Source organism: Pezoporus wallicus, unplaced genomic scaffold, assembly GCF_028554395.1.
Source record: "Pezoporus wallicus isolate ANWC-B61680 ecotype Strahan unplaced genomic scaffold, APGP_CSIRO_Pwel_v1 contig_5418, whole genome shotgun sequence".
Lineage (NCBI taxonomy): Eukaryota > Metazoa > Chordata > Aves > Psittaciformes > Psittacidae > Pezoporus > Pezoporus wallicus.
The window spans coordinates 3,145,008-3,160,495 of NW_026640709.1; the positions used below are offsets into that span (position 1 = coordinate 3,145,008).

General features: G+C 35.3%; 1 protein-coding gene across 7 annotated transcripts in view; it reads right to left on the minus strand.

Annotated features, from left to right (window-relative positions):
- The window catches only part of RYR3 (ryanodine receptor 3), a 225,034-nt gene that overhangs the window by 2,309 nt on the left and 207,237 nt on the right, over window positions 1-15,488 (minus strand). For all 7 annotated transcript variants that reach the window (XM_057420110.1, XM_057420109.1, XM_057420108.1 and 4 more), the window contains 13 exons: window positions 14,757-14,812; window positions 13,599-13,767; window positions 12,867-12,953; window positions 11,356-11,553; window positions 10,690-10,820; window positions 8,467-8,509; window positions 7,775-7,902; window positions 6,765-6,825; window positions 5,582-5,728; window positions 4,028-4,162; window positions 2,472-2,628; window positions 1,300-1,364; window positions 1,088-1,188 (listed from right to left, as the gene is read on the minus strand). In XM_057420110.1, the coding sequence (XP_057276093.1) occupies window positions 1,088-1,188; window positions 1,300-1,364; window positions 2,472-2,628; window positions 4,028-4,162; window positions 5,582-5,728; window positions 6,765-6,825; window positions 7,775-7,902; window positions 8,467-8,509; window positions 10,690-10,820; window positions 11,356-11,553; window positions 12,867-12,953; window positions 13,599-13,767; window positions 14,757-14,812 (1,478 nt within the window). The remainder of the gene's footprint in view (window positions 1-1,087; window positions 1,189-1,299; window positions 1,365-2,471; window positions 2,629-4,027; window positions 4,163-5,581; window positions 5,729-6,764; window positions 6,826-7,774; window positions 7,903-8,466; window positions 8,510-10,689; window positions 10,821-11,355; window positions 11,554-12,866; window positions 12,954-13,598; window positions 13,768-14,756; window positions 14,813-15,488) is intronic.

Sequence of the window (15,488 nt, forward strand, 5' to 3'; positions counted from 1 at the left end):
AACTCGTGGCTGGCCACTTTTCATGCCATGCCTTTCGAGTTAGTTAAACTTGGTATGTGCTTTCATTATAAAGAAAGTAATGTACACTGACTAGCATTTGTATAATTAAAGAGCAACCTGGTTAAAAAGATCGTCCACTATATATATAATATTAAGGAAATGGCCATTTCGAATTTACTGTGAATTGCAGGTTCCCATATACCAATTAACCATTTCAGTATAGTAAGAAAAGCTTGGAGGTTGTTGGCTGGTAAAACTATGGATGTTCATGGAAATTTGCCTCACAAAAGTAATGCACATTGATTTTTGCAGTGTCAGCTGCTATGCAAGGAGTAAAGCAGCCTCCATGCCAGGAGGCTCAAGTAGGTTTTATTTTTTAATTTAAAAAGTTCAGATGCAGCCTTCCAAAGCCAGACATCTATAAGATGCCACCAGTTTAGCTCCTTTAGTTCTTCTGGCACAATGCTCATGTAATTAGCATTGTTGCATGACCAAGTAACTTTTTAAATATCCTCTTTGATCTGCTCTGTATTTACTAATGAAAGTAGAAGATCACTGTGTTGGGAGATTGGGCAATAGTCTAAACAGATACAACTCCTGATTGCTTAGAGGTTTCAGAAAGCTGCACTATCACTAAAGAACTATAGGGTAGACTTATACATTGTTTTGTAGCTTATCTTTCAGGAATGTTCTTGAAATGCTTTTGTTTGGATTTTCTTTCTGTCAAATTGAAGCTATTTTCAGTGGTGTCACCAACATTACCAAGCCCCAGTAGTCACAATCAAAACTTCCAAACCAACCTAAATTATTAAATTGTTGTTCCCTATCATTCCACATACCTGGATTTCCTTTGAGAGGAATGAGGAGTTAATGTGCCTTCACACGTCATTCCACTAAGGCAGCTCTTGTAGGAGCATGACGAAGTTAGTCATAGGTATGGAGTAGAGGAGGGGAGATCAGGAAAGAATGGAGATAGATACTCCCCAGTTCTACAGAATTCTGTCTTTTTGTCAGCAATGCATGGATCTAAATTACTCTGGAGTGGAAAGGTCTCTTTATTGTAATTCCAGTAGTAAAATATACTTACAGATAGTTTGCCAAGTTGTGTTCCTGCAGCGTATGTGTTTCAAAGCCATGTGGGGTTGTGTCAAAATAGTCGTTGCCGATTCCACAAATAAAACATTTGGTCTAGAAACACAAGTTGTGGTTACAAACCAATTTTATCTCAAAGACACTATTTTAACTATTTACAATCTAGATGAGTAAGAATAATGAAAAATGTAGAGTGCGTCCTCATACCTCCATGTCTTCTCTCACTTGTTCTTGCTGGTCTCTTAATTCACCAAAAGCATCAATGATCAGACCTATTTCAAATAGAAAAGTAGCAACACTTCCGCACTTGGCAATTTTCATATTTCAAGTAACGTCTGCCAGATATCCTCCATTGTCTTTGGAGTTTAGCTTACTTATGTCTAGGTTGAAAAGTTCAAGGTACAATTATCAATTTCCAGACATTGGAAGTGTTTATGCAATGCTCCTAGCAGGAACAATTTCTCTTACATAGAAGTACAATATTCAGAGTGAAAAGGCTTTTCTGGTCTTATATTTTGGTCAGTTTAAGCTTCCATAACATCATCTCTTTTGTTCCTGTGAAAGAATTTAATTTTCATTCTCCTTCTCTTGGAACTCATCTCAGCTTTCGTTGCACAAAGACAACTTTGCTCCCACAGGCCCCCTGCAGCCAGTTCGGAGCAGCATTCTGCCACTTCAAACACGCTAAGAATAGAGTTGGATCATTTTGGAACTGTGACATTCCTAATTTTTTCTCAGTATAGATGTATTACATTTTTCTTTGCCACCAGATCGCCATAAACTGGTGTTTCTTCTGAACAGCCTTAGGTCAGGTTATACAATGAGTGTTGCATACCAAAGTCATTGAAGGAAGGTCTCATTCTCTGTAAACCACAGCTTCAAACCAATTAAAACTGCAGATTGTCCTCTAAAGAAAGGAGGAAATGGGTATGTGGCCATCGTGACTTTCTCCATGTCCTTTCCCTTTTTCAAGGGAAAGGTCTCCATTCCACAGACAGCTGTGGTGGTTCCAAGCTAAAGGTATGAAAAGTGTCTACAAGCAAGGCTCTCCAAGTTTAAATGGTTATTACCAATGGAAGAACAGTGATCCTGCACAAACTTCATCAATTCTGGATAGCTGTCACAGTGTTCATAAACACCGTAACCCAGTTGAGTTATGTTTCTTGTGCTTTGTCGTTTTGTAGAACCTGAGACAATGCATTATTTATGGATTAAGTAAAAAAATATTACTTTCAGAATTAATGATTTTATCAGCTCAGAAATAACTCCTTACAGCAATATACTGATAAATTTACCTCAAACACAAATACGGTTTAAATATATTGCAGAACTTAAGGAAATTAAATTCCAACAGTCTCTACCAAGGTAAGTGACAGTACCTTGAATAATGGCCAGTAGGATGACAATGACAAAGAAGAAAAATGTGATGTCAAAGACAATTCGATACATTTCATAAGGGTCTCCTGCGGGATCCTCAATTTCATCTCCAATGCCACCACCAGCCCTTACGCCCACATACATGTGGAACAGGTAACACTAAAAAAAAAGAGGAAAATTACAGATATATTTACTGTGAATGATTTTGTTTCCCTATTGAAAAATGATCCTGCTCTGCTGATTCTTTTCACAAGTTACAGTAAAAAAGAACACATACTATCATTCCTCATGTATCAGTCAGCTACAGAATCTTGTAAACCACCTTCAATCACACAGTGGGTTAAACCCAACAGAAATCTTTAAGCCTAGCCAGTGTTCTGAAGTCACATTGGAAATCAATGCTGGTGCTAAATAATCAGCATAAAACCTCACAAATCTGGTCTTTTTTAAGCAAACACTAAACAGACACATACATCCATTTTTATAATGCAACTTTAGTGTTCATGTAAGATGCTGTTACAAGTTTAATCATATTTAAAAACATAACTTGAGATTTATTTACCTCACTTGGTAGAGTGGTTTAAAATGTAATATAGATGTAATAAAGTTTCATTATTCCAAATACTCCTACATTTATTTTATGACCAGATGATTGTATCCAACTTGGAGAGGCCCAGTTAAATAATACTGATTGGGCATATTTCATAATTGTCATTTGCACATCTGACTTAGCACTCAGTGCTTGAAAGAAAGCCCAAGAATAGGGAAGATCATTTTGTGAAGTCCGTGACACACCTCTGTTCTGAGGGGCTTTATTCTATCTTTGGCTTACAGCACAGGGCAGAGATTGACTTTTCCATGGAAGAAATTAGCTGGCCTCAAACTCTGAATATTACATTTTTAATACCTAATTTGTTCTGTTTTCTGTTGACAGTAAGAAAATCAAAACCTCTTCAAACTGTAATACGTATCTGTAGCATATGTCTTAATACGACATGACATTGTGGTAGCAGGTAGAAGCCAGAAGGGAAATTAGTTGCATTATGTTATCACTGGTAATAAATAACTTTTAATTTCTCCTTTCTCTACTCACCCTTGACTTCTTACTTCTTGACTAAATTACTAGTTGTAAGTGGTTTGGAACAGGCTTTTATAATTAGTGCTAATAACATCATATACTTTATATAACTGAAATAAGAATAGGAAGAGCTTGCACACTTGCAAACATGAAGAACAAATTGGGTTTATTTGTGCTGTACAACACAGCTTCTTTTTGCAGAGTTGACCAGTTTGTCATGAAATTTCTCCCCTGTACTTCAAGGATTTGCCATCTTCAAATGTAGAAGGTGTTGCAGCAAATCATAGACCACAGAATATAGGACAAAAATCCAGAATATCTTCCTATGCTTTTAAGTGTCACCTATCTACTGCTGAGTTTAGAAGAATAGACTCATGGATTTAACATCAGAGGCATCCCTGCTTGCTTATCATTTTATCTTAAGTATCCATTTTAAGATTCAGGATGAAATTTGAAGCATGCCAGTAATATTTTAGTTACCGTCATCATGTCATCACATTTCATGTCTGGTTCATCTTCATCTTCACTTTTGTTGTAGAACTTGCGGAAGAAGTTGAATGCCACAACAGTGTAAAGATACACTACTACAGCGAGGAGTCCTACAGTAAGCACAAGCTGTGTATGGAGATATGACAATGTTAGTTTCAGTTTCATTCCGTCAGAAGAGATATGCTAGCTCAGTTATTGCCTTAAGTATTGAAAATGTATCATATTGTACCTTTGCCAATAAGGAAACTAAAGACAGGAGTTACAATAGCTTTGTGGTCTCCCTATTGCTTGGAGGTGTGTTACTTTGCCCTGCTCTCACATGAAAATCAAAGGGATTTTGTATCAAGAAATTGAAGTTGTTTCCATCTTTCTGAGCTATATGCATAAAAACTGTGTATCACTGAAGCAATATTTCTAGTATTTACTTTAAAAGTTAAATTTACTAACTCGAAAAAAACTAACCAGTTAATTTGATAAGTAATAAATAATTTTAACTTACATTATGCATCATCTATTTTCTATTCCAAAGCTAGTTAGCTAAGCCATCAATAAACTAGATAACCAAAGAGTAAGTAATTTAAGCAAATAAAACTCTTGGGTGAAAAAGTTTAGAAGTCAATAAGACTAGAGTATTGTTGAAGTTAGATGATATAGCATTAGAAGATGCAGCTCTGGAGAGGAGTTAATGAAGGCTACATCTTTTACCATTACTCCTTTAAAAGAAATGTTATTGAACAACTCAGTTTATCTCTTTCTGCAGATCTGTCAGTATGCTCCCAGTGTGAACATTTCAACTGAAAAATCTGCAGCTTTCAGTGTTCATATCTACTAGGAAGAAAAGCAACAGGATTAGAAAAACTAATCTTACCTTGTTCAGAATGTATACTAAAAGCTGTCTTGAGTTGAAACAGTTTTATCAATTATGCCAAGTTTTGAGTGTTACATTTATTCATAAAGCAAATATATAAGTCACTACACTTAAAATAATACTACTTTTGGCCATCCTGGAGGAAAAAAGAGGAGATAAAACCCTCCAAAAAATGCACTATTTTAGAAACTGCTTTCCTGATAAGGGAAGAAACTTCCATTGTTCCATTTCTGCTGAAAGAAAATCTGATTTTTGCATGATGAAGTGACATATAAATATATTCCAGCGTGCAAGCACATTCTTACTAGCTAAGTATTGAAATCTCAGTGCCCAGATCATTATTAGTGTTGTAGCTAAGGAGAGATTGTGAATTCTTATTAGTTATCACTAATCAGTTCGTCACTGAGCATAGAGAAAGAGCTGGGGAGACACTAATTCATACTCTTGTATTTTTCTAAAATGATGCAGCACTCTGTGGGTATAGATTATTAATTATAATTTCATAGGATTTAACATGTATTAGGTGTGCTGCACAAGACATAATGGGATGTATTCTTTAATCCAATCATGATTAATATGGATTAAATTCCAGTATTTCCTAGGTACCACAAGATTATTTTTTTTCCAGTACTGTTACCAAACACATTCATTTTCAGACTTTTTCATGTAGCACCAACCTGTTTGCCATTGTGAGTAACTGAAGACAAAATGGTACGCAATGTCTTGAAACCCATAGCGATATCCAGCAGATGAGCAGCAAAGAAGAAGTTGTTGTAGTGCCCAAGGATAGACATAGTCGTGTACCAAGCTAAGTATAGAAATGACTGCAGAAAAAGTGAAAAGCAATAGAATGTTAGCAGGTGCTAATGTGCATTACTCGGATGCAGAATATTGCTTTTAGTCACTCAGTTTATGAAAGAAAGCAGTACTATCATTCTGATTTGAATCACAGAATAGTTAGGGTTGGAAAGGAATCACAGTCTGAATGTAATACATGTTCAAAACCACTGTCTGACTCTGTCTCTTACCATCTCCACTGTGTTTATTGCTTAACTGAAACCTCTGTCTTTTCATATTTAAATGCAGTCTTCAGTATATATGTTATTAACATCAAAATCTTCTACCTTAAAACTGTTTTGGTTGGGGACCTTGTTATACAGAACTTTAATTTTTAATACTGATTCTGGAGGAGAGAAAATGCATTGTATTACTCATAAGACACTGTACTCTAAGTCTCAAGACCACATCAACCAAGACACCCAGAAAACCTAAAGCACATAATACAGCTTATTCTTTTAACAAGCAGTGAACCTGAAGCCTCTTTGATGTGAAAGCTTTTACTGAAGGACAATGGCTCAGTGTGCTTTTAGTGCACAATGAATTTATACATCTTTTCTTGATTCACCTTGGCCTTCTTGTTTGTTTTGGAATATTCAAGAGGATGCAAAAAGAAGGTTCATGTAAAATGGGGATTTTAATATGTGTGGTCCTTCCAAAGGAGAAGGTATGAAAGAAAAGAATTAACCAACCACAGCAAACAGATGATTCAAGAATAAAAATCCTATAGATGGTGCTTGATTTAGAAAAGACACCTTTGGTGGCTAGATTGATTTCTATGAAATTAAATGAATGTACAACTAACTTTCAGAATGGTGACACTGTATTAATGGTGAGGAAGTGCTTAATACCCATTTGAATCAAAAAGAAAAATATAGCATAAATTAAAGCAGTTTGCTACAACACAGAAACCACTATTTTAAAATGGCTCTGGAATGCAGTATTATTTGTGTATGTTTGTTTAAAATAAAAGCAGATGGTGGAAGACACAATCATGTTTAGAGTAAATCAAAGCGTACTCACATTATCAGTGAAAACAACTCCGAGCTTCCAAATGTGGTACTTCGTATCAATGGAGCTTAACCTAGGAAATACAAAGGTTTTGATATGCATCACTGTTAAAATTAAGTATTGAATTCTATAGGGGTAAACAACAAACTGGGTTTGGCATATCACATTTGTTTGCTGAAGGTAGTGATACACATTAGCTGTTATTTTTTGAGTGATGTAGGCGCTTCATTTTTCAGAGAGTATTCATTAACTGAGCACCCATACACAGTTTCTAAACCACTGAAACTGGTGGAACAATTTCAGTAGAGCAATACTACAATATTCCACTTACAAAAATTAAAATGTGTCTTAAAAGTAGTGAAATGTGGAACCTGATTTGTTTGAATTTAAGAGGTAAGTGTTCTGTCTAGTGTAAAATGTTGCTAGAATTACCAAGAGAAAAGGTAATGCCTACTGCGTGATTCTAAATATTTTATTAGTCATTAGATGGCATGCAAATGGAAATCTTTATTCTTGTGTGCCTTAAGTAGCGAGGAAATCAAACTCTTGCGGAAGCCTAATTCATTTGGGACTTTGATACTTTCAAATTCTGATCTTCACTCATGGATTTGTTCAGGAAAACATATCTAACTTTTTTTTCTAGATACCTAGCATATAGATATTTTTTTATCAATACTTTTCCAGTCCTTTGATTTATAAACTAACTCTGTTTTAACACCTAAGGAACTTTTAAATGCCGCACTGATTATTGTTTAAACTAAAAGAGTGGCCAACTATATCAGTCAGCATCATATTAACGATTTGTTTCTAACTTTTATAGGAGTAAGTATACACGTTTTAGAACAAACAAACAAACAAACAAAAAGCTTTTTTATTTTACTTCCACACTAGGAAGACTTCTCCATTCGAATTTTCCATGCCAAGGAAAACATCACTGCAGTTTCAATATAAAATCTGATTTAAATCTTTGACAGTGAAGTTGTGCCAACACATAATGTGTCTGCAAAGTTCAGAAATTATACCAGGACACAAGAGATGCCTCTTCTGGTTCGCTCTCTTCCACTGGACTAAAATCAAGGGCACTTTTTTCCAAACCCAGAAGTTCTGCGATGCGCTCTGCTCCATATAAGTCTCCGTATTTGTTAATAACCTAAAAATGGAATAAGAGAAACTTTTGCTTAGGGAAAGTCCTAAGTGACATTCACCCTGCTTTAAGCCAGCAGTTGTCAGAAATTAAATAAAGTCTTTCACAATTAACTACTAGAACAGTCAGAACTCCAGGGAAGCCAGGCAGGGGAGCATATAGAAGAAAAATAGAAGCATTAAAGGCTGTTATCTGAAAGCTTATGTATAATTTGCCATCATTTAAGCTGGCATTTTTTTCTTTTTTTAGGGGCATGAGGAGGCTTTGTATCCTAAAGATGACAATGACTTTAAATTAGACCTGTGTGGCTGATTGGCAGCACAAAGTTATTTTGAATGCCTGAGTCTAGGAAGGAAACCATAGCCTTCTGTCTTCCTCCCTCCTACCACCTACGCTGCAGCTGCCTGTTCACCGAGACATTTGCCACCACAGTGACTTCCATAAAACAAATTTCAGTTCTCAATTATTTGTATATATATGTTTACAGAAGTATATTACACATAGATATTTGAGCTAACTGAATAGTAGCTTATTGCCATGTTGAACATAATAGAAATATAAAAACCCTACCTTCCGTTTTACAAATTTGTCCCAGTAATTATTAGGAAAGGACCTGCATAGGCAAAGATATTTCAAGTTATTTAACTGGTTAGAGGAAAAAACAACCCCCCAAAAAAGAGAAAACACTATGTCCGTTGCTGCAGATTCTAGTACAATTTCATTCTCTCACACACTGTGCTTCAAATTACAAGAACAATTTCTTTCTACATGGACAACAGCTGTTACTAGTTATCATTTACTGCAATATCATCCTTCCCCCTAACATCTCCTTTTCTTTTTCCCATCCATAAACACAACTGGCTACAAGAGGACAGTAGGCTAAATATTATCACCTAGCGAGCCTAACGACTCCATAATAGCAGGGTAGTCAGTGTAATATCATTCATCTCCTAAATAAACACGTCATTGCTTCTAGCAATACCATCAATATGGGCAATGATTTTCAGAGGAAAATAAGTCTTGTAGCATAAATAACTTTTAAATTCACTGGATTACATTTCAAATAGAGGCTGAACTCCTGGGAACCAGTAGATAGTTTGCCAACATAAAGTAAAATTAAAATAAATAACCCCATAAAATTGCAAAGATCATTTGGCAAACACCGGGTTAGTGGTAATCTCAGGTGTATCATATTGTCATTACTGGAGCTGATGTCCTGGAACAAGACAAGGTAGAGCTAACAGTAACAGCACTGGGAAATACATCAGCTTTGACCTGCAAGGACAAAGTGTTCTCTCTTGTCAGTGACATTTCCCAGATCTTTAACATGATCATAAAAACCATTTTGCTTAAACTGTCTTATGAACAGCAGTTCCCAGGCATCCCTCATTCTGACAGTCTTACTGTATATTATGGCTGTTTTGAAGAATGCCAGTTAGCAAGAAACACTACAAAATTTAAAGTTTTTCTCTCCTTACTTCCTAGATGTAACACGGAGGTTAGCAAATATGCAGAAGGATAAAAAAGTTCAGTTCGAATGAAGTTACTCCAGATAAAGGCAAATGGTTTCAGTGATTCAGATGGTATTTCCTGGTACAATGATCTGTGTCATTTCCTTCCTTCGTTTCTCTGACTTTTAAGCAAAACATATCTCTAATGTAGCCAGCTTGCGTCTTTCTCTCTCACCAAAAACATCTAATGGTGCTGCATTTATCAGGGTACCTCTTTTGCCTTTTTAATTACTTCTTTTATTCAGTTCTGGAATGCACATTTCAGTATATACACAGTATTGGGCACTGTCCAGCAGTTGTTATCCTGATGGTACAATACCTGCACTGAACCTCAAGTCAGTTCACATGAGAAGGAAGGATTAGTCTGATTAGTGGAGAACAAGCTGTACAGCATGTCTTTTTGGGATAAGCTGACAATATATCTCATTAATTCATGCTTGGTTTTGTTGAGAATAAACTTAATGGATGTTTAGATAGCTTGCCATCAATCGCTAAAGAAACAAGTTGGAAATCAAGCAAAGCTCTCCAGTTACCCAGTTACTAGGGAAAGACTGTAATCTAAGCCTAGGTATACTAGTACCAAAACGTTATTCTGTTTGTTTCAAAAGAGTAAATAGCCTGTAGATAAGGCATTGTTTCAAGAGAAGAGAGTTGACTTGCTGTAGTTGTCTGTGTTGCTTCTACAGACTGCTGGAGCTTACTGATGTTTTTTGTGCCTATACTTGTATCATTCACTCACAGAGCAGGTGAGTCTCCTAGAATCAGTGTATAACTGCTACCGTATTTGCTAGTGCGCACAACCTGACAGTAATTCCTGTCAGACCTATTCAAATTCTGGGATTGCTATTTTCCACTAGTTATTTCTCTTTTCACACAAAAATTTTGTTACAAAGAAGTGGGAAAGAAAGGCAGGAGAATGCTGCTCTACAATATGAATGTGAAATTGAGTCACTGAAAAGGAAGTGATCTTCTTAAAGCTTTCTCCATAGTGACTAATACGTGAAATGTCTTGAAGAGAGCTTGTAAGGGAAGGTGCACAATCCTTGCAAATTCTAGAAAAATTAAAAGGAGGTGGAATATACATGCTAAGATGGTATTTGTTAAATAAACAGATAATGCAGGATTTCACATCAGAATCTACTGCTGTAGCATCAAAACTAAGGTAAAAAAATGCCTTTCTTTTAGGTGAACTAAGTGACAGGTGGACAGCAAAATTCTAGATCAATGGCTTTATGAGCTATGTTTATAAGCAGCTTACATATAACAATTTGATGTTACATACGGAGTATTTATAACTAGGCGATCCCACTGTCCTTTAATGTCATCTTCAGATGGCTGTTCAGTTATGTACAGTCCGTCAAATTCCAGCTTTCTAGCTACCTCCTTTTCTCTCTTGAATACAACCAGCGGGACCTATGAAAATGGCAGTGGACACCTTTGTCATGGCTTACACATCTTTAGAAACCATGATATCTACCTACAGTATTAAATACCCTTTATAATACCATATAAGATCAAACATCACACTAACACCTCACACAAGCAAATCAAGACCTAGAGAGTCTCTGACCAGCAGCGACATTGGAAGTCAACCCCCTACCCCCAACCCTTTGCCTCCTCCCAGTGTACTCAGTGGAGGATGAACAGAGTGGCTAATGAGGAGAAAGCTTTCACACTGTGCAAGCACTGTTCAGCAATAACCAAAAAAGTGAGTGTGTCGGCAACACTGATTTAACCACAAATCCAAAACATGCTCTTGTATGAAGAAAGCTCAGTCTCTGCCAGACTGAGTAAATGAGGAAAACAAACAACTGCATATCCAATAGTGAGCGTTTGTACGACAACTAGGTACAAACAGGTATTCCCGTATTAGCTCAAAAATCACTTCAGTACATTGACAATGTTCCTCAACAAATAATACATTAGAAAAATAACATTCAGAACTTGCCTTTAAGCAATAGTATCCAATCACACAGACAAAGGAGATGATAGTATGAATAACTGCCAGTGCTCTGAGAGCAGGTGCCATGTAACCTGTACTTTCTTCTAAAACAAAAAACACCATTCCCTCGTCCTCCTCCTCTTCATCAAAAGAGTTCCAGAGATTAGAGTCTTCATCTACTTCATCAAGTGGCTCTTCTGTCACCTGAGAGAAATTCAAGCACAAACCACCAGTGAAAAAGTTATGCAAAATATTTTCTTCAAAGAAGCAGACAATGACAGGGTTATCTAATATGTCTGAATTTAGGGTTTGTTTTGTAATCTATATTGTTCCTGAATACTAGAGTCTAAAATTTAACAAAGTTCTCATATTGACTTGTATATTGTCTGTAATTTATTTCATGACTTAGCTTAGAGGACTTTTCTTTTGGACTTCAAATGTGTAAGGAAAGGAAAGAAACCTGAGGCTTTTATGGATGGGAGTTCTCTTTAGTGAATTCTACTCCTTTTCATGGACAGAGGTTGTGAAGATTCTGTAATAAAATTAGTGAAGATGTTCTGATTTTTATCACTGGGTTATACACCGGAATGTGGTGCAACTCATGACATTCAGGAAAAAACAACTAAGATTAATTTTAAAGTATGGATATATAACCTTCTTCATTGGTGATATAGAAAAAACACTCTGAAAAGGCCTCTCTTGGTTTACATTTCTTGTGCCTGCTTGTACCCATCAATTAAAGTCTCAATCCCAGTATAGAAATACCTTAATCAAAAGTCACTAACAACCATGCTGGCAATGACAACAAAGAAAATGGAACAAATAAGTATGAAAGCTGAATTATATTCCCACATGGAAATGGGAGAATGGGGAAAATGGCAACAACAAAAAACACATTTTATGTTCACTACGGGTTAATAAATTCACAGAAAAATAAATTGAAGCAAACATGCCCCTGAGCCTGAAACACCTGAAAAAAAAATTATAAACAAATTAAATATAACTAAAACATATGAACTGATGTAGTTAAACTGAGATATTAATCTTATTCTGATCAGTCAAACCCAACTGAAGTCAGTAGGGTTCTTAAGGAAAAGCAGAAATATAACCACTGAGAATAATCAGATGAAGTCTCTCAGTATCTTTAAAACAAATGACAGAAAAAATGCAACAGTTTTGACATTTCAGTTATTTTAGTTGGATTTCAAATTTCCCATGACAAGATTAACAATTCAAACAGTAACAGATTTCTATGAGTAAATGAAAAAATGCCTAGAAACACAAGCTCAACTATAATGGAGGGATGAAATAAATGTTTTCATTTAGCCTGAACAAAATAAAAACCGAGGAGGTTTAATATCACAAATTTTAGTTACAAAATTTAAAATACTAACTATTTCATATCTAAATGCTTTAGTTCATGGTGAAGGACTTTATTAAACAAGCGCTGAAACGATCATTAAATATTCCTCTGAAAGTAACAAAAAAATCATTTAAAGAACAATGTATAATCTTACCTTGTAAAATAGAAGAATAAAGTTGATGGCAAATGCAACAAACAGAGCAAGAAACCTTAAGTTATAAAAATTTCTTGCCAAGTAGTGCTGAAAGTAAAAAAAAAAAAAAAAAAAAAAAAGAAAATTAGAAGCAGCCTTTAGCTAATACCAAGGTAAGAAAGTTTTAAGAAAATAAATACATAATTGTGTTGCCTTTATTCACCAGTTATAACAAGGAAGGGCATTTCTTGGCAGCCTATTCTGCCATTTCATGGTAAATGGGATTAAAAAGCACCTTGCAATTGCAACAGGGGAGACCAATATAAGGAAATAACGAAATAAGGAAAACTTTCTAGAAGGAAGTCTGGCATAGGAATGCTAAAATACTGCAATAAACTACGTGAGACAGATTCATAGAGTTCATCATCTGATGTTTTTAAGAATACAGAAATATCTCACAGAAATTAGAATTACAGATTCTAGAAGTTAGCTTAGGGAAAATAGGGAGCTCCCAAAACGAGCTCAGGAGGTTAATCTGTCCTGTTAGACCAAAATAAGGGATATCACACACATAAAGACTTTATGTATATAACTCTCTAAAGTATTATAAAAATCACAATGGACTGAATACAGCCAGTCATTTGAAAACTCATGCCAATGTTCCTTTTATGATGATGTCTCTCCCTTCAATATCAGAGTTCTATAGTACATAAATAAAAATTCAATGACCAAAATAATTTAGGAAAAACTTACAAGCATTTTTGTTTGATAAATTTCCAAAGCTTTGAAGAAGTTAGCCATTACAGCCTCTGGTTTCTCAATCTTTTGTCCATGCCTTCGCTTCTTTTTCTTTATTTTTCCCTCTTCTAGCTGCTCGGATTGTACTTCCTTTGCTTTATCTTGTTTTTCACCATCTTCCATGCTAGAAGAAAGGCAATCAAAACAAAAATACCTAGCCAAACTTCTGTACTGTAAATGCATTCCTTTAGAAAGAATCCCAATTCAGAAAGTTTGCCTTTGAAAGCTAGAGGTGAACAAGTCAAAAATAAGAAAAAATGAGTGGCACAGGAGATTTTGGGAAAATTCCTAGATACTTAGAAATTGCTTCACTGAAGCTGTGCTGAATATGCCACTAGTGTCTAAATCAGGAGACCAAAATCAGTCAAGAAAGAAAAAAGCCCACCAGTGATATCTTTTTAACAAAATTTTTAAAAGGTGTAATTTGAGCAATTTAAAGATTAACCAACTTAATATTATAATGTAACATGGCCTAGATGAAACAACAGCTTCAGAAATTGCGTATCTTAGTTATTATCTTCATACTGAGTAACACTCATCAACAGGTTCTTTGGATACGTGGTACCAAAAAAGCCATAGAAGATTTGAAGTGCACTTTTTAATTACTGGAAGTGCTCTAAACAGTGAAAATGATGTTTAACATCCCTGCAGGGATTGAAGAGAGAGACAGATCATATCAAAACAATTCTGTAACAATAAAATGCAAGAAGGGACTTGAAAACAGATAAACAGCATTAATAATATTTATTTAAACTATTACTGCCTGAAAATTATAGTGGGTAGTAGTGGAAGTGTAGATAGCAATAATGACAAGTTGTAGAGTTTTTTCCAAGACTGGTGCTCATTTTTAAAGGTGGTTAGTGGAATTTTTAAAAAGACAATGGCCACAGGTTTATATATGCAGAATTGTCAAAGGCCACAAAAATCAGATTACCATTTTGTTGCCTATTGAGATGGTTTTGCCGCTTCTCAGGGACTGCTGGTTTTCAGAATACTGATGAGACAAAGTGTGCATAAAGTGTTTTGAATACTGAGCATTGCTTGGATTCTTTCTGGACAAATTACCTAGCATTAGGAATTAGCAAGGAATCAAACAGGAATTGTGTAACTTACTCAGCCTTCTCAGCTTCTGCTTTTCTTTCTGTTTCAGCTTTTGCAATTTCAGATATCTGCAAAAAGTATTTTAACTCTCAAAATGGATCCAATCAAATAAAATTTTGGTAACTTTAGTTATTGCTTTCTAAGATACAAATAAAATAATTACCACATTATATTTTTTATACCAGTTTGCACTTTTAAAGTATTTGATTTTAAAAAACAGACAGCTCAGACTAGATGTAAACAGTGAAAATTACAGAAATTCTTCTGATAGCTTTTTTCAGCATAGTGTTACCACCATTGTAAGTAGCCCAGTTGACTGAACAACTTAGAATCATAGAATCAACTATAAGTTGGAAAAGGCCTTTAAGAATGTAAAGTAATTATACCTGGTTATCAGACAGATCATGTGACCAGTTGAGGATGAATGTAATTAACTACATCTAGATCATACCATAATACAACAGTCACTCATGAAGACTGAGTGCAGTTACTGATTATACAGAAAATGAGCATCAGTTTGCTACATTCCAAATATAAAACGAAGAACAGTGTATCAGTGATAGCATCAAAAATCTGAAAAAGACCTGTGTAATTATCAGATACTACAAAACCCAATCGTTTTGCCAAGATCAACTGATGCAGTCGAAACCAGAATATTATTTAAACAACTTTTACTTGCGCAATATTTTCTTCAAACTATTTGTCTTATGGAGGTTGATGGTTGATTAAACCTTTACTTGCACC